Source organism: Microtus oregoni, unplaced genomic scaffold (assembly GCF_018167655.1).
Source record: "Microtus oregoni isolate MIOR12 unplaced genomic scaffold, Mior012 000003F_ref0000135, whole genome shotgun sequence".
NCBI lineage: Eukaryota > Metazoa > Chordata > Mammalia > Rodentia > Cricetidae > Microtus > Microtus oregoni.
Window position 1 is genome coordinate 9760959 of NW_024543062.1, and position 17707 is coordinate 9778665.

A 17707-nucleotide genomic window follows, 5' to 3' on the forward strand; every position below is an offset into this window, starting at 1 on the left:
GAAGGCATGCACTACCATACCCGGCTTCTCTATAATTTGTAAGCTCAGGGGATAGAGCTCAGATCCCCTCTGGGTAGTGGTGATGTACCAGCCAGAGGCAGGAGGATCCCTGGCCTTTAGAGTAAATTCCAGAGAAACTTTGTCTCGAAAAAACAAAACAAAACATACTTGGAGGGGGGGGATGACTTAGGTCCTCAGGCTTGTATGCCAAGGACTTTGCCAGCTGAACCATGCCCCCAAGTGCTGCTGTACTTTTATTTTTTTTAAAGATTTATTTATTTATTATGTATACAGTGTTCTGTCTGTCTGTATGCTTGATGGCCAGAAGAGGGCACCAGATCTCATTACAGATGGCTGCGAGCCACCATGTGGGTGCTGGGAATCGAACTCTTAACCTCCGAGCCATCTCTCCAGCCGGCTGCTGTACTTTTAAAGATAATCTTATGTAGCCCAGCTGAAACCGGCCTATAACTGCCTATTCTCCTGCCTCCATTTCCCATGTTCTGTGGTCACAATGTCTTAAGGTGCCTGGCTGGCTTGCTGCTTTGTGTGAGGTCATTCAAAGTCCTCTCGGAAGGGGAAACATCCCAGGAGAGACTCAGTAGGTTTGAGGTAGAGAGATACACGCTCAGAAGACAGGAAAAGGGAGCAGAGCAGGTGAGAAGGACCCAGGGTGGGGGTAGCTAGGGTGGCTCACAACTGCAGAGGTGCCCACAGGCCTGGAGTTGCAGGACAGGCCTGACAACAGGTTTTCTGCACTTCAGCACCCACGGCTGCCCTAGCTACTCTGTTGGAGCTCAAAACAATCCCCAGAAAGTGAAAGAACTGAGCAAGAGTGTCCTGGGCACTCCCCGCCCCCACCCCACAAGCACCGGACACCACTTCCTCTTTTTAAAGTATTTAAGGCTCAGCCCAGGCTATAGGGAGAAGTGGCCCTGCCACTCACTGCCCAGCCATGGGGGACACTTTCATTCGTCACATCGCCCTCCTGGGCTTTGAGAAGCGCTTTGCTCCCAGCCAACACTATGTGAGTAGCCCGAGTGCCTTGCAGAAGCACACAGTGGAGACAAGGCTGTCTTCCTGGTGCTACCCAAAGGCCACCTGGACCGGGGAAGGATATGGGGTGGGGGAACCAGGGAAGGATATGGGGGGGGGGGACCAGGGAAGAATATGAGACAGGAAGACCAGGGAAGGATATGAGGGGAAGGAAACCTCTTGGGCATGGGATTTTTTTTATTATTAGATTTTTTTTAAAATGGGCATGGGATTCTTGTCTCTGGACCTCAGGCTTCACTTGGGTGCTCACAGAGGGCTCCGCCATCCCTGGAAGACACCCCTGTGCACCCTTCTCAACTGCTTCCCTCTCATTCCCATCCTGAGCCCCATCCCTGCTCACGTGCCACCACTGTGTGTGTGTGTGTGTGTGTGTGTGTGTGTGTGTGTGTGTGTGTGTGTTTCCGGTGCTTAGCACCAAGGTTCGCTCCTCCCAGGAAACCTCCTGCCTGGTCAGCACAGGGAGAGGCCCTGCGAGGAGAGGCCTGCAGGCTGTAGCGGTTTGTCTCTCTCCTTCTATGTGGGTCACACTAGAGTTTAGCTCCTCAGGAGGCGACATCACCACAAGGGGGAAAGTGTCCCTTTTGCTCTGGGGGAGCTGAGTTGGAGAAATGTCTCCCTGTGGATCTAGACTCCATCACTGGGTGAGAGAGGAGGGGCACCTGGTACTTGTGCAGAGCTCGTGTGGGACACTTAGGACACACAGTGCTAAGTTCTCTACCTTCTGCCCGCCCTCCCTAAATATAAATATTCTGAGTCATTCCAGAATAAGCGAGAGACTTTGTAAACCAAAGCCACACCAAAAGAGAGCATTGGGGTCATTCCAGGTGTTTCCTTCATGTCTTCCATTCCTCCCCAACCCCCAGAGACATTTTTAGAGTCTCACAACGTAGCTTAGGATAGCCAGAACTCAGGGCCAGCTTCCCACTTCACCTTCCAAATGCTGGGATTGTAGACATCTGTCTCCATCTCTCTCGTGATAGCTGTCACATTACCCCATGTGTCTTATCTTTGGTTTCTTTCAAGTATCATACTGTTTTTAAGACCCCCCCCCTTCTCTGTTACAGAAATCATTTCTTTTCAAAGCTAGTATTATCAATTATTTGCTTGAGACGGCATATTACGTAGCCCAGCCTGTCTCTGTCCTTATGTAGCCCCCAAATACTTGAATGCTTCCCACTAAGCCCCATAAATAAATAAGTAAACGTTTATTTTTATTTTGTCTATTTCGCCTGCATGTATGTGGAATCAGGTATGTGCAGTGCCCCAGAGGCCAGAAGGGGGCGCCAGACCCACTGGACCGGGAGTTATAGGTGGTTGTGAATCCCAGTGTGGGTGCTGGGTACCCTAGGGTTGTTGCCAATGCTGTCTCCCATGGTCTATCTTTGTGATGAGCCATCTTTCTATCCCTTGGCCCCGCTTTGTTCTTAAAGGTCCCTCCTCTGTTAGTACAGTGGGGACAAGTTTTCTCGCACCTGTCCTTTGAGGAGCCACATAGGAAGCCCAGCTGGGGACTATGGCTAGGGCACTTGAATAGTGTACATAAGGCCCTTGGCTCAGTCCCCTGAACTGACAGGAGAAAAGAGAGAGAAAGCGAGCAAACACTGGCTGTTCTTCCGGAGGATCAGGGCTCAATTCTCTACACCTACGTGATGACTCACAGCCAGATGTAACTCCCGTTCCAGGGGATTCAATGTCCTTGTCTGGCTTCATGCATAGGTCCATGGACATACATGCAAGTCAATCACCATATACATTTTTAAAAAGAGAAACAAAAAGTCGATGAGATGACTCAGCAAGGAATGGGACTAGCCGCCATGTCCAACGATCTGAGCTCACTCCTCAGAACCTGGGGGTGGAAGAAGAAAACTGAGTCCCACGAGTTGTTTTTTGCAGTTTATGGCACACGTTACTCACACGTGTACACACACACACACTGAATAAATAACATGAATTTTCAAACACACCAGAGGCTGACCACGTTGGTTTGCTTCTCAAAGCTGCACTTAGCTACCCCAAGGGTCCCCCAAGTTCATGCCCATTCTAGAACCCAGGCTACCCCTCAAACACTGCCTCACCACAACTCCTTAGGCTCCCATCCAAGGCTAAAAGGCAGCCCCGGGGCACAGATGGTACCCGCGGGTGCTGAATGCCCCTCTGTGCTCTGATGCCCCCCAGGTGTACATGTTCCTGGTGAAGTGGCAGGACCTGTCGGAGAAGGTGGTCTACAGGAAGTTCACGGAGATCTACGAGTTCCATGTGAGTGCTGCGGATGCGCTAGCCTCGGCTACCGCTCTGCCTTTGTGGGCCTTCAGCTCATTGTGTGTCTAAAGAGGCCAGCCTGGTTTACAGAGTGACTTCCAGAGCTAGCCAGGGCTACATAGCGAGACCCTGTCTCGAATTAAATAAATGGCTGGAAAGTGGTGGCACATGCTTCTAATCCTGGCACTCAGGAGGCAGAGGCAGGAGAATCTCTGTGAGTTCGAGACCAACCTGGTCTATAATGTGAGTTTCAGGACAGCCAGGGTTACTTGTCTTGGAAAAAATAAAGATAGATAGATAGATAGATAGATAGATAGATAGATAGATAGATAGATAGGCAGACAGACTGACATGCAGAGACAGAGGGGGGACAGACAGACAGACAATATTTTATATGCAAAGGCACTGGGACAAGATTGGCCTGGGGTGTCCACAGGCAGCACTGTGGACAATGTAAACAGAGGTGGGGGAAGATGTGTGTTAGGCAGAGGCCGGCCTGTGTGGAGCCAATGGCTTGCCCTCCCAGGGGTGTTATGAATGGCTCCAACTTGGATCTTTTGGAACACCTCCCCTCCCTGCTTTTTCTCACATATCTTAGCCTAACCTTAAACTCACTACACAACCCAGGATGACTTTGAACTTCTTATCCTCCTGCCTCACTTCCTGAGTGCTGGGGTAACAGGACTGCACCCCCATACCGAGTTTATGCAATGCTCAGGGTGGGACCCAAGACTTCACGCAAGCTAGGTAAACACTCTGCCGCGGTGCCCCAGCCCTTCTTCCTCTATCTAGAAAACGCTAAAGGAGATGTTCCCCATTGAGGCGGGCGAGATCCACTCGGAGAACAGAGTCATCCCACACCTCCCGGGTGAGCAGGACTGAGCCTCAGCACGGTCCCCTGCCCCAGGGCCCCTCCCCACGTCCATTTGGACTTGACCTTGTGTGCACACTCACGCGTCTCTGGTGGCCCCACCCAGCACCCAGATGGTTTGATGGGCAGCGTGCCGCTGAGAGCCGCCAGGGCACCCTCACCGAGTACTTCAATGCCCTCATGGGACTGCCCGTCAAGATCTCCCGCTGCCCACACCTGTTGGACTTCTTCAAAGTTCGGCCTGATGACCTGAAGCTGCCCTCGGACAGCCAGTGAGTTGCCACCTCCCTAGCGAGGACACAGGAGGACAGGATACACAGAGGGTGGGGAGACCTAAGTTCAGAGAGGATGAGGGACTGACCCACAGGCACATATGCTCAAAGCCTGGGACGTGGCCAACGCTGCATCTACACAAGCTCACGTTGCCATGGGGCATGCTGGAGGCAGGAGAAGCTCCCTACCCCACCAGAGAGCTGATGGGAGCCCCTCCCAGGCCAAAACAGCTCCATCTAGCTAGTGGAGAAGGCCTTTGCCATCTCCCTAGGGTCTGCAGTATGCTTCCTCTGCCCTGTTTCTAAGTCCGGCTGTGTAGACAACCCCTCATTCCTAAATCAGTCTGTGCTCCACCCCCACCTCCCAGGCCTAGGCCAGTGGATAGCTTCTCTCTGTGCTAAACATCTTTCTCCTGGTTCCTTTTGCTTTGGGGAAGTCCTCCTGTTGGTCTAACCTAAAGCCTCCCCTTCTGCTGGGAAGCTGAGTGTCGGCTGTGTATTGCCTGTTCTCTCTCCAGGGTGAAGAAGCCAGAGACATACCTGATTGCCAAAGATGCCAAGAATAACGTAGCTGGTGAGAGGGGCTGCATGTGCCCAGGGGGTGGGGGCACCTAGGAGCTATGGATGTCATCAAGGACCTCGAGTGTGGGGTGGGTGGGGACAGAACAACACTGAATAGGAGGAGCTTTGGTGGTCACCTTGCAGGTTGGGGTGTGTCTTCCCCACCACAGCCCAATGCAGGAGTTCAAGGTCACCCTTGTCTTCAGGGTGAACTAGAAGCTACCCTGGGGATGTAAGACTGTAGCTCGTAAAACAAAAAGGGCTGAGCACAGTGGTGTACACCTTTAGTCCCAGCACTTGGGAGGCAGAGGCAGGCCGATCTCTCTGTGAGTTCGAGGCCAGAACAAAACATCCATCGTTAAACAAATGCAGCATAAACAATGTAACACACCTTTCCACAGTTAAGTACTATTCTGCAGCAGAAACAAATGTAGCACATCTTTGCCTAGTTAAAACAAGGGACGCCCTCCTGCTGTGTCTGCTCACCCGGTCCTCTCCCCTGTGCAGACATCACAGGCCCCATCATCCTTCAAACCTACCGAGCCATTGCTGATTATGAGAAGAGTTCCCGCACGGAGATGACTGTGGCTACCGGAGATGTGGTGGATGTCGTGGAGAAAGGCGAGAGCGGTCAGCACCCCCACCCGCCATCTGGGGTGATGCACGCTTGAGTTCCATGCAGAGGCCCTAGCAGCCTTTGGCCTCCAGCTCAGGCCAATCCCATGCCTGGGTTGTAGTTAGGGGTGCTGTCCCACCTGCACATGGCGAAGGGCTCTGAGCTCGTGTCCCCGGGTTTGGGGATGTTGCTGAATATGTGCATCCGGTATTCCCTTCTGTGTTCCCACCACCCTCATGGCTGAAGAAGGCTGCCGGGCACCATCCCTCACTCGTCTCTCTGTGCTCATGACATAGGCTGGTGGTTTTGCCAGATGAAGACAAAGAGAGGCTGGGTCCCCGCATCCTACTTGGAGCCCCTTGACAGTCCCGATGAGGCAGAGGACCCGGATCCCAACTACGCAGGTGCTCCCTGCCCTCTGAGGCAATATGAGGTGTGGGATGAAGGAGAGGAAGGGGTACGGGGACATGAAGAAGCCAGCATTTCTCTGTTTTTAGCTTGGTAATGTTGTTGGTCAGAAAAATAGGAGGCAGAGAGGGCCAGGGAGGAGCAGACATCTGGGACCGTGCGAGCAAGGTGGAGGCTGGTACAAGGTACAAGGGATGGGGAACAGAAAGCTGAACTCAGGCTGGGAAGGCACGCTTCCTGGGGGAATGTCATCATCGCCCAAGGGAGAAGCTGGCAATTCCAGGACTTAAATGGCCTCTACTGCGTTTGAAAGCAGAATTGTTTAGTCATGCTTAAAGATTGTGAAATTCCACTTGGGTGTGGTGAGGCACACCTGTCACCTCAGCTACTCAGGAGGTTCATGCAGGAGATGCTCAAGTCTAAGGCTGCATAGGCAGGCTGCAGAGCATGGCCCAGTCAGCAACATGGGGATGCCCTGCTACAAAAATATTGTAGAATCCCCAGTGAAGGGCTGGGGTGTGGCTCAGTGGTAGAGCCCCTGCCTAGAATCCCCCAGTGAGGGGCTGGGGTGTGGCTCAGTGGTAGAGCACCTGCCTAGAATCCCCCAGTGAGGGGTTGGGGTGTGGCTCAGTGGTAGAGCCCCTGCCTAGAATCCCCCAGTGAGGGACTGGGGTATGGCTCAGTGGTAGAGCACCTGCCTGGAATCCCACAGTGAGGGTTGGGATGTGGTTCACCAGTGGAGTTCTTTCGCTGCATGTTGCAAACCTTTGGTCCCTTCCTTACACTGTTTAATCTTTAAAAACCTAGAGAGGAGCCAGGTGGAAGTGGTGAACCCTTTAATCCCAGCACTCAGGAGGCAGAGGCAGGTGGATCTCTGAGTTTGAGGCCAGCCTGGTCCACAGAACTAATTCCAGGATAGCTGGGACTGTTACACAGAGAAACCTTGTCTCGAAACGGACAAACAAAAACCTAGAGGGGAAGACCTAGGAAAAGATCTGAGGGGACAAAGGAGGGACTTTGTGTGCTGTGGTGGTGGCTGAACAGTTGGAAGAAGCCTAGCACCTGGGGAGGAGGGAGCAGAGCGCCGGGAGCTGAGTAAACTCTCACCTCACTGGGTGCACCCTCCGTGGACCAGGTGAACCATATGTAACCATCAAAGCCTACACCGCTGTGGAAGAGGATGAGGTGTCCCTGTTGGAGGGTGAAGCCATTGAGGTCATTCATAAGCTTCTGGATGGCTGGTGGGTGATCAGGTAGGAGATCCCTCTCCCCCTGCACACATCTACCTGACTGGGTCTTGGGGACCTCACTTGGGCTCTGAGCTAACTTGACAAAGGAAATCAAACAAACAAAAGCCAAATCAAGAAGGAAAAATGACAGAGTCTCTTAAAGGTGTCACAACACACAATGTCAGGATCCACACCTGACTTCCTGCCCAGACTCAGAAGGGCGGGTTGGGGCTGGGGGTGGGGGGAGGACTTCTGTCGCTACAGATAAGGAAACAGGCTGGCCCTTTTGGGTGTGAATGTTTGAAGTGTCTTAGCCTGCATTGGTCCCCATGGCTGAGGCACTCTGAAGCCCTCCAGCTCGGTGAGCACACCCCCTTGACTGCCTGAGCCTCCAGTGTGGCCCATCTTGCAGGAAAGGAGAAGTCACTGGCTACTTCCCATCCATGTATCTGCAGAAGGCTGGGGAGGAGATTACCCAGGCCCAGAGGCAGATCAGAGGCCGTGGGGCACCTCCACGCAGGTGAGAGAGCCGCCCTTCCCCCACTGCCACGACTGGGCAGGCCTGAGGGAGGGCCACAGGGTCCTGGCAGGTTTAGTGCTGTGCCTTCACCGGTGCTGGATGTGGCAGGCACGGATGGAGAGGAAGGTAGGAGCAAGGTAGTGAGGAGCTTGCTGATGCTTAGAGGCCTTTGGGATGGTCAGTGAGGCCTGGGAAGTCCCAAAGTAAGGACATGTTGATGGCCAGAGCAGGTGTGGGCAACAGGCCTGGGCTCTGGGACAGGAAAAGATCTGGGATACCCACAGTTCTTGCAGATTTTCCTGCCTGCACTCCATTTGCTAAATACAGGCTTAGGACCTGAGGGGGTGCCACAGTTCCTCTGCACCCACTTGCTGGGGTTAGACTTAGGATTTCAGGGTGCCATCGCCTCTCCTCACCCTTTCTCAGGCCAGGCTTGGGATCCCAGGGACCCCGCGTGCCGGGGACAGGGATTCAGGGCCACTGACTCCTCCATCCTGCTTGCCAGGTCGACCATCCGAAATGCACAGAGCATCCACCAGCGTTCTCAGAAGCGCCTCAGCCAGGACGCCTACCGCCGGAACAGTGTCCGATTCCTGCAGCAGCACCGTCGCCCAGCACGACCTGGGCCGCAGAGTGCGCAAGGCACAAAGAGTGAGTGCCAGAAGAGGGCGGGGCCAGGGCTGGAGGGCGGGACCAACTAATAAATGCCATCCCATCCCCCTAACCCTAGGCAGACTAGACCTAACGGGGTTGGGTGGGGTGGATGGCGCGTTACTGTCTGCTTAGGGCTGGATAGCAGAGCTTCTAATGGTCCTGACATTCCGGTAGACAATCCGTCGACTCAGCACAGCAAGGCGCAGCCCGCAGTGCCCCCGAGACCCAGCGCGGACCTCATCCTGCACCGCTGCACAGAGAGCACGAAGCGGAAGCTGGCGTCTGCCCTGTGAGGGCGCTGCAGCCTCTAGAAGGCGTCCCATTCCTACCCCTGTATATACTTGTATATAGCTGTGGTCAGAGGTTCCTCCCTTGCCTTAATAAATGTTGTTTGGAGTGAACTGAGACTCTGTAGTCAAGGACGGGACTGGGGTATTGCTTCGCTCCAGGGGTATTGCTAGGGGGCAGTGAGCGCTGCTGGGGTAGTGGCAGGATCAGAGAAAGGTCTGGTTGCATGCTGCTTTAGTCTTGGCCAAGAACAAGTTTGCAGCAGGCCAAGTGCTTCAGTGAGGCCCTGAGACAGCAGTTCTCAACCCACAGGAGTCGCCTAGGGCAACGGGGAAACACAGATATGTGCATTACGATTCACAACAGTAGCAAAGTTACAGTTATGAAGCAGCAATGAAAATTTTATGGTTGGGGGTGCCCACGATATGAGGAGCGATTAAGGGTCGCAGCATTAGGAAGGTTGAGAAGCACTGCCCTAGGGTCTGTGGACAGCTTCCAGCTGACCCATCCCCTGCATCCTATAATCGGCTGTGTCTGTGGTCCAGCATCTGGGAGGTCAAGGCAGAGGCTCATGTCTGTAATTTCAGAACCAAGAGGCAAGGAAAATGCTGCCAGGTTCAAAGTCGGTCTGGACCGCGTAGTGAATTTGAGATCATGCGAGACCCTGTCTCAAACCACTGCACCCTAAGGTGTAATCTTAGCATAGAGGGTCCTGGAGGCTATGACCGAAAGCAGCAGTTCATTTGTGGACAGTACCCACCACGGTCATTGCTTTCATGTCCCTAAGACTTTGCGACAGGTGGTTCCTTTCCCAAATGCAAAAAAACTGTGCTGGTTAGTCTTCCATCAATTTAACCAAACCAAGCTGAAAGAAGGGATCTCTATGGAGAAAATGCCTCCATGGGGCTGGAGAGAAGGCTCAGCAGTTAAGAGCACTGATTACTTTTCCACAGGACCCGGGTTCAATTCCCAGCATCCACATGACAGCTCACACCTGTCTGTAACTCAGTTCCAGGGGATCCAATAACCCTCACACAAACATATATGCAGGCAAAACATCAATTATTGAAAAATAATTTATAAAAGAGAAAATGCCTCCATAAAACCAAGCTGTAAAGCTGGGTATAGTGGTACACACTTTTAATCCCAGGAGGCAGAGGCAGGTGGATTTCTATGAGTTCAAGGCCAGCCTGGTCTACAGATCGAGTTCCAGGACAGGCTACAGAGAGAAACCCTGTCTTGAAAAAACAAAAACCACCAGGTGGTGGTGGTGGCACACACCTTTAATCCCAGCACTTGGGAGGCAGAGGCAGGTGAATTTCTGTACATTCAAGGCTAGCTTGGTCTACAAGAGCTAGTTCCAGGACAGGCTCCAAAACTACAGAGAAACCCTGCCTAGAAAAAGACCTCCCCCCCCCCAAAAAAAAAGAAAAACACAAGAAAACAACAACAACAAAAAGCTGTAAGGCATTTTCTTAATTGGTGATTGATGTGGGAGGACCAAATCCATGGTGGTGCCATCCCTGGGCTGGTGATGGTCCTGGTTCTATAAAAAGCTGGCTAAGGTTCGAGACCAACCTGGTCTACAAGAGCTAGTTCCAGGACAGGCTCCAAAACCACAGAGAAACCCTGTCTCGAAAAACCAAAAAAAAAAAAAAAAAAGCTGGCTAAGGAAGCCAAGAGGAACAAGCCAGTAAGCAGCATCTCTCCATGACCTCTGCATCAGTTCCTGCCTTCAGGTTGCTGCCTGGATTTCTTTTGGTATTGAATAATGATTTGGAGCCAAACCCTTTCCTTCCCAACTTGCTTTTGGTCATGGCGTTTTGTCATAGTGATAGAAACACTAACTGTAAGATTTTGGCCTGAGTTGAGACCCTGGCAGGTCCCAGAGCTGGTGGGGGTCCGTGGGCGGGAAACAGAATACATCATGCATCATACAGAAGGAGCTTGGGGAGTATGAAGTTTCATTTAGGAAGAGGATATTGGGAGGGTAAAGGGAAGGAAGGGAGATATACAGGGCGGGGGGGGGGGGGAGGGGAGGAGAGGGAAGAAGGGGTGGATAGGCAGAGAGCAGCCTCTTCGGAAGAAGGGAGTGGATAAAGAGGCCAAGGGAGCTTGCCTCAGTGGGGAGGGAGGGAGAAAGAGAGAGACAGAGATATTTGATGCCCCCTTCTGACTTCCAAGGGCTATTGTACCCATGTGCTGAACATACACACACTCAGGCACACATAATACTGCTTAAAAACACAAAGCAAAAAAAAAATACAATATGAAATACTTTCTTCACTTTTCTTCTTGAAAAACAGGTCTTACTATGTATCCCAATCTGTCCTTGATCCTTCTGCCTCAGGCTTCTGACTGCCGGGATTCCAATTTTGTTGTTTTTTCCCCCTAAGCTAAAGTCCTGATTAAATGACTCCTCTTTGGACAGGTATGCACTCGTGTGTGTGTGTGTGTGTGTGTGTGTGTGTACACATGCGCACACATGAATTCATGTGTACTGATTCAGGATCTCATGCAGGTCAGGTCAGGTAGCCTCAAATCCCCTAGGTGGTAGAAGATGACCTTGAGACCCTGATCACCCTGTCCCCACCTCTGAGTGCTGGAATTCCAGCGGTGCACATCCCCCTCCATTTGGTTTTTTGTATTTCTGATCTTGCTGATGCTGCCTGTACCAGCCTTAGTGTCTCTGGCCAAAGGCCTGTGTGTGCAGGGAAGCCCTAGAGAGAGCTGCCAGCCAGTCAGACATCACCGCCTGCTGGCCGTCTGTCTTCCTGAGTGTGCATACAGTACGGCGCTTACTCCAGTGTCCTTGGGCATGAAATCCAGAGACACAAGTCCACAGCCCAGGGGATGTTGGCAGTTTCCTTAGGGTAAATCCATAGGAAGGAGGCAGAGGCTATTTGGGGCCTCACTAGCGTGGGCCTATGAACACATAGTTTTTTGAACAGCTTCTCTTTTGTCAAGACAGGGTTTCTCTGTGTAGCCCTGGAACTCACTCAGTAGACCAGAACTCAGAAACCCACCTGCCCTTTCCTCCCAAGTGTGAGATTACAGGTGTGTGCTACCATGCCTAGCTAGCTGGACCACATTGTATGTGTACTGTATGAACTGGATTTACTCTAGTTAGGTGGGTGTGTCCTTCTGGGATGGATTTATCTGGGCCACTTCTCCTTATCCTTTGACTGATGGACATCAATGCCTGATCTGAAGAAACAGCAGCAAATCAAGAACCAGCTCCCCGTGGGAATGGAGGGATGGCTCAGTGGGTAAAGGCGCTTGCTGCCAAGCCTAATGGTCTGAGTTCAACCCCTGGGACTCATGTAGTAGGAGAACTGACTTTCACAAGTTGTCCTCTGACCCCCACATGTGCGCTGTAACACAAACGCACAGCCTACCCACATAAGCACATACAAAACAAATACATGTTAAAAAACAAAAGAGTGCCCAAGCCAGTTCCTTCCCATTTACCCTGCCACACAACTCCGTAGTCATGCCATTGCCATAGTTACTGAAGAACTATGTTCCCACCCATAGTCCATCCTCACCCACAGTGGAAGTGCCTGTCAGCCCCCACAGGGTCCCACATCACAGTCCACGGTAGAGAAGGATTCTGGAGCAGACGCCATGGAGTGTTCCTGTAATCCCAGCTCTTTGGAGGCTGAGGCAAGAGGGTCTGGTCTCTAGGTCAGCCTGGTCTGCATCATGAAGTTCTGTCTTAAAAGAGGAGGAGGGAGAAGGACAGAGAAAGGAAGGATGGAGGAGAGAAGATGGACTAAGAAGAGGGGAAAGGAAGAAGGCGATGACGGCCTTGAAGCCTCAACTTACCTGTCTGTTAAATCCTTGTTAGTTACTCTGATCTTCTCCAGGCACAGGAAATCTAGAATATGGGACAGTGTCTCCAGACAATTGTCCTTAAACTCAGGAGCTTACTAGACCACAGGTCACAAGCTGGTAAAATGGCGAGACACCCGTATGTGCGAACACCCCTCCACACACACACATCTTTCAGTGGGTTTATTACAAACTGTATTACGTGAAAGAACCACATAGGGGCGGTCAGGAACAAAGGCACCAAACACCGGAAACACCTCAGTTATGCTGAACTCCTTCAAATACCATCTGAACAGGTGTGATATGCAAACTAGGGGGGTTACAATTCAAAGAGGGACTTTCATCCCATTGAACCGGGAGGTTTTAACAGTCGGTTGCTCTCATCTCACAACCTCTTAGGCCTGGGACAGTCTAGGTCTCCACATAATGGGGGGACAGGGGAACAGCGGCCATATTTCCACTCCTTCTGTATCTCTTCCAGCACTTTCTCTGGGGTCTCGATACTGATACATATAGCCCAGGCTGATGGTAAAGTCAAACTCAGATCCTCCTGCCTCGACCTTCCAGTACCGGGATGTCAGGCCCCGGCCCTCTCCTCCCTCAGGTTGCTACCTGTGCCGAGCCCCACTGCGCCTCCTTCTTGCTCAGCTTCATGATGGAGAAGAGCTGCTCGCAGATGTGGGTGCTGCTGAACATGGAGAGCATCTTGGCACAGTGGAGCCTGTATCTGGGGTAGCTGCTCCAGAGGTGCTTGTAGAAGTCCGGGACGCCCACCTTGTCGTACTTGGTCCTGAGCGCCGTGTTGCACTGCAGGTCGATCACCTCCATCTGGAGCTCCTCAGGCACGCTGTCGATCTGGACGGAGAAGGGGGAGCTCAGCAGCGTGAGCTCCTTCTCCCAGGCCTTGAAATCTGCCAGCCGCCTCTGGAACTCGGTTTTGAGTTCCGCGATCTTGGGTAGGTAGTTAAGCCCGTCACTCTCACTCTGGGAAACTGACTTCAGCGTGGGGAAGTGGGCTAAGTTGTTGCTGGCCAGGTGCGTCTCCCAGAGGCACAGTTTTGTTAGGAAGGCCCGGATGAAGTCGTACATCTGTGTCACCATCTGTGAATGGCCTTGGAGGGAGGCGTCCAGCGTGTTGAGGTGTGTTGTCATATCCACTAGGAAGGCCAAGTCCAGGATCCAGTCCTGGGAGCTGAGCTGGGGCACGGGTTTGCCCCGGGAAGACATGAACAAGTCTATTTCCTCCAGGGATTCGAAAAACCTCCTGAGGACCAGCCCCCGGCCCAGCCACTTGAGAGATGTGTGGTACAGCAGGCTACCGTATTGGCTGTCCAGCTCGTAGAGCAGCGTTGTGAAGTCACCGTGGTTCATGCCACGGGAGCAGATACAGTTCACTGAGTCCACCACCACGTCCATGACGTGGCCCATCCGTAACTTCTGGGAGCACAGCCACTCGGGGTGGATGATACAGCACACGGACTTGAGGTCGGCCCCCTTGCAACATGAGGCCGCCCTGGCTCTGAGCTTCGTCACCAGCCCACTGTTGGCGTCCACCATGGCCGGGGTGCCAGTGGAGGCCACGCTCACCAGCTTGGACCAGTCAATACTGAACTTCTTGAGGCTATTCTCTACACAGAGAAGGATCTCATTTCCGGATTTGGCGCCTGTCATGGGCACAGTGTCCAAAAGCTCCTCGGCCACGTCGAAGTTGTCATCTACACCGCGGATGAAGATGGCCAGCTGGGTGGTGTCGTTGATATCTGTAATCTCATCGATGGCAATGGAGTATGCCACAAACGACCGGATCTTCTGTCGGACTGTCTTCCATATGTTCCCGGCCAGGTCTTCCACGGGCGGTGCCATGGGGTTGGCAGGTGGACTTGTGCTGGAGAACGCTTGCTCGGGGCACACGATGTCCGAGGCCCCCACGAGGTACTTCTGCAGCCCCGCTTTCAGTTCTTGCAGCTTCTCGTCCCGCGCCTGCCCCGAGTACTGGTCATAGTGCCGGCTGTGGTTGGTCTGGTAGTGGCGGCGCAGGTTGTATTCCTTGGACACTGACACACTCTGCTTGCAGAGCAGACACGTGGGGATGTTCTGCACCTCCACGAAGAAATATGCTCGCTCCCACTTTTCTTGAAACACTCGGCCCTCCTGGTCTATCTTCCGTTTTCCCACTTTACAGAGACAAGGAAAGGTGACTTCGCAACTCCCTATTCCTTACCCCGTTTTCTTGTATTTTTGAGAGAGGGTATCCTGATACCTCCTCAGCTGGCCTCAAACTCACTAGGCAGCCAAGAACTAGGTAGGAGACCTTGAATTTTGATCCTCTAGCTTCCACTTCCTGAACGTGAGATTATTGGCACGTGCCACCACGCCCAGCCTCTCTCTGAATCTCTCCATATAGCCCTGGCTGTCCTGGAAGTCACTATGTAGACCAGGCTGGCCTCAAACTCGGAGAGATCCGCCCATCTCTGCCTCCTGAGTGCTAGGACTAAAGGCCTGCATCACAATACCTGGCTCTCTTTCTCTGTTTTTTTTTGAGACTGCCTTAATCTGTAGCTCAGGCTGGCCTTGAACTCCTAGCAGAACTCTTGCCTCAGTTTCCTGGGTACTGAGATCACAGCTGTGTGCCACCTTACCTAACTTCCCAAGAGAGATTTGAAATACTAAAGTAGGGACCAAGCAGAGGTGACATATGACTTAACCTGTTGTCCATCTCAAAAGACCCAGGGTAAGGCCGGGCAGTGGTGGTGCATGTCTCTAATTCTAGCACTTGGGAGGCGGAGGCAGGCGATTTCTGTGAGTTCGAGGCCAGCCTGGTCTACATAGAGAGCTCCAGGACAGGCTCCAAAGCTATGCAGAGAAACCTTGTCTCAAAAAAACAAAAACCAAAACTAAAAAATAAACAAAGGTAAGTGGAGCAGTTACTGATAACACAAATATGAAACTTTATCTTAAGAAAATGTAGTTGGAGCCGGGCGATGGTGGCGCATGCCTTTAATCCCAGCACTCGGGAGGCAGAGGCAGGCGGATCTCTGTGAGTTCGAGACCAGCCTGGTCTACAGAGCTAGTTCCAGGACAGGCTCCAAAGCCACAGAGAAACCCTGTCTCAAAAAACCAAAAAAAAAAAAAAAAAAAAAAAAGAAAATGTAGTTGGGTAACCAGGTGTAGTGGTCATAGTGGCACACGCCTTTAATCTTAGTACTTGGGAGGCAGAGGCAGGTGGATCTCAGTGAGTTCGAGGTCAGCCTGGTCTAAGATCTCTCAGAGTGAGTACCAGGACAGTCAGGGCTACACAAAGAAACCCTGTCTTGAAAAACCAAAAAAAAAAAAAAAAAAAAGAAAAGAAAGAAAGAAAGAGAGAAGGAAAGAAATCGTAGTTGGGGCCAGCGTGTGATAGAGCATTTGCCGACTATGCTTGAAGCCCTGGCTATGATATCCAACACCACATAAAACCAGGCATGAGTGTGAATCTAGCACTTGGGAGGTGGAAGCAGGAGGATTGCTGTGAGTCTGAAGCCAGCCTGAACTACACAATGAGTTCTAGGCTAGTCCCGGACTGCAGGAATGAGATGTCTCCCAACACCTAACAGCTGGGTGTGGTGATGCACACCTATAATCCCTGCACCCAGAAGCAGGAAGCAGAGGCTGGTGGATCTTCCGGGAGTTTCCAGGCCAGCAGAGCTACACACTGAGACTGTCTCAAACAATAACAAACACCAACCAAACAGAAGGTAACCAAAGAGAAATATATATAAACCAGGGTTGTGGGTGGAGATCAAAGGCAGGGTGCTTGCCTGGCATGTGGGAGACCCTGGGTGTCATCTCCAGCCCCACAACAAAACAAACATAACAAGCACACTTGAATGTGCATGCGTGCCACTGGAAGGCTCCAGGCTGCAGACATGGGACTCTGTCCCAAGTGCCCGCCAAGACACTCCCAAAAGCACCACGCTTCTTACTTCGTAGAGTACTCACCATTACTAAGTTCCAGTCCAGGAAGGGGTCTGCGGGGAGACACAGGAAAGAGAAGGGGAGCTCGTTTTCATTCTGCCCAGCTAGCTGCGTCTCCACACTTTTGGTGGGATCAGCACAATGCTAGGCAAAGTCGGAAGTCAGGCCAAGGGACGCTGTCCACGATGCTCAGCAAGATGCTTGCTGCCAAGCCTGAGACCTGACTGAGTTCAATCATGGCCCACATGGGGGAAGGAAAGAACTGATTTCTGCAAGCTGCCCTCACACACGTGCCATGACAAGCCCCTCGTAAATAACTGCAATAAAAAAATAATACAAGGAACCGGAGTAGAGACACAGCTCTGTCAAAGAAGAGAGGGAAAGCCTTGGGACATTTGGCTCCCCACGGCTTGTCTCCTGGCCGAGTTCGTGCACTTGGCAGCTGCCCGTGTCCAGTTGCGTTCTCACGTGCAGCTGGGACGCGCTCACCTGACGACAGTGAACTTGATGAAGTCTGCCGCGTCCAGGATCCTCCTCATGGAGCTTATCTCCAGGTACCCGGGGGCTTTGAACACCACTCCTGGGGGCATGCCGTCGATCACCACGCAGCCGGGGTTAAAGGTGATTTTCCGGTAGGGAACCTTCACAGGGAAGTCCACTCCTATGGCCTCCCCTGTGATGAGAGGCGGGTGTAAACTGGGTGACTTTGGGGTTTACTTTTCCAAAACTCTGCTTTTTGTTCTTGGTCTTTTTTTTTTTGAGTCAGGGTCTATGGTGACCCAGAATGGACTTGAATTCATAGCAATCGCCTCCTAAGTGCTTGGATTACATGCTAGGCTGTCCATGCTTGGTTGTTAATGTCAACATCTGAGCTGGACCTAGAGGCACACACACAAAATCCCTGCTGCTTGAGTGGCTGAGGAGTAAGATCACTGGAGTCTAAGTGTCAGGAGTCAGCTAGGGTGACATAAGTGACAAGCTGTCTCCAAACTCAACAATGACTGAGCTGAGCCTCGTGACACAGGCCGAGGCTAAAGCAGGAGGCCGAAAGCGCGGACTGCTTACTCTACGGAGACTTTGGGAATACCTGCAAATGGCACTGGCCTGTACTTCTGGCACTTTTCAAGGGCAGTGCAAGCATGTCCTGACTGAGTTCAAGGCCAGGCTAGGCTATCTAGCCACATC

General features: G+C 52.2%; 2 protein-coding genes across 4 annotated transcripts in view; one reads left to right on the plus strand and one right to left on the minus strand.

Moving 5' to 3' along the window:
- Positions 1 to 939: 939 nt before the first annotated feature.
- Ncf1 (neutrophil cytosolic factor 1) lies at positions 940 to 8837 on the plus strand. 2 transcript variants are annotated; one of them, XM_041648910.1, is made up of 11 exons: positions 940 to 1027; positions 3232 to 3312; positions 4108 to 4183; positions 4293 to 4458; positions 4977 to 5032; positions 5527 to 5649; positions 5932 to 6039; positions 7179 to 7296; positions 7685 to 7792; positions 8298 to 8443; positions 8579 to 8837. In XM_041648910.1, the coding sequence occupies exons 1-11, from the start codon at positions 956 to 958 to the stop codon at positions 8737 to 8739; spliced, it is 1215 nt and encodes a 404-aa protein (XP_041504844.1). In that variant the 5' UTR covers positions 940 to 955; the 3' UTR covers positions 8740 to 8837. The 2 variants fall into 2 exon arrangements, with proteins under 2 accessions (XP_041504844.1, XP_041504845.1); XM_041648911.1 differs by having other exon boundaries at positions 8621 to 8837.
- Positions 8838 to 12742: 3905 nt separating this feature from the next.
- Positions 12743 to 17707, minus strand: part of Gtf2ird2b (GTF2I repeat domain containing 2B) — a 37317-nt gene continuing 32352 nt past the window's right edge. For both annotated transcript variants that reach the window (XM_041649160.1, XM_041649158.1), the window contains 3 exons: positions 17012 to 17195; positions 16547 to 16575; positions 12743 to 14742 (listed from right to left, as the gene is read on the minus strand). In XM_041649160.1, coding sequence (XP_041505094.1) covers positions 13169 to 14742; positions 16547 to 16575; positions 17012 to 17195 — 1787 coding nt within the window. In that variant the 3' untranslated portion in view covers positions 12743 to 13168. The remainder of the gene's footprint in view (positions 14743 to 16546; positions 16576 to 17011; positions 17196 to 17707) is intronic.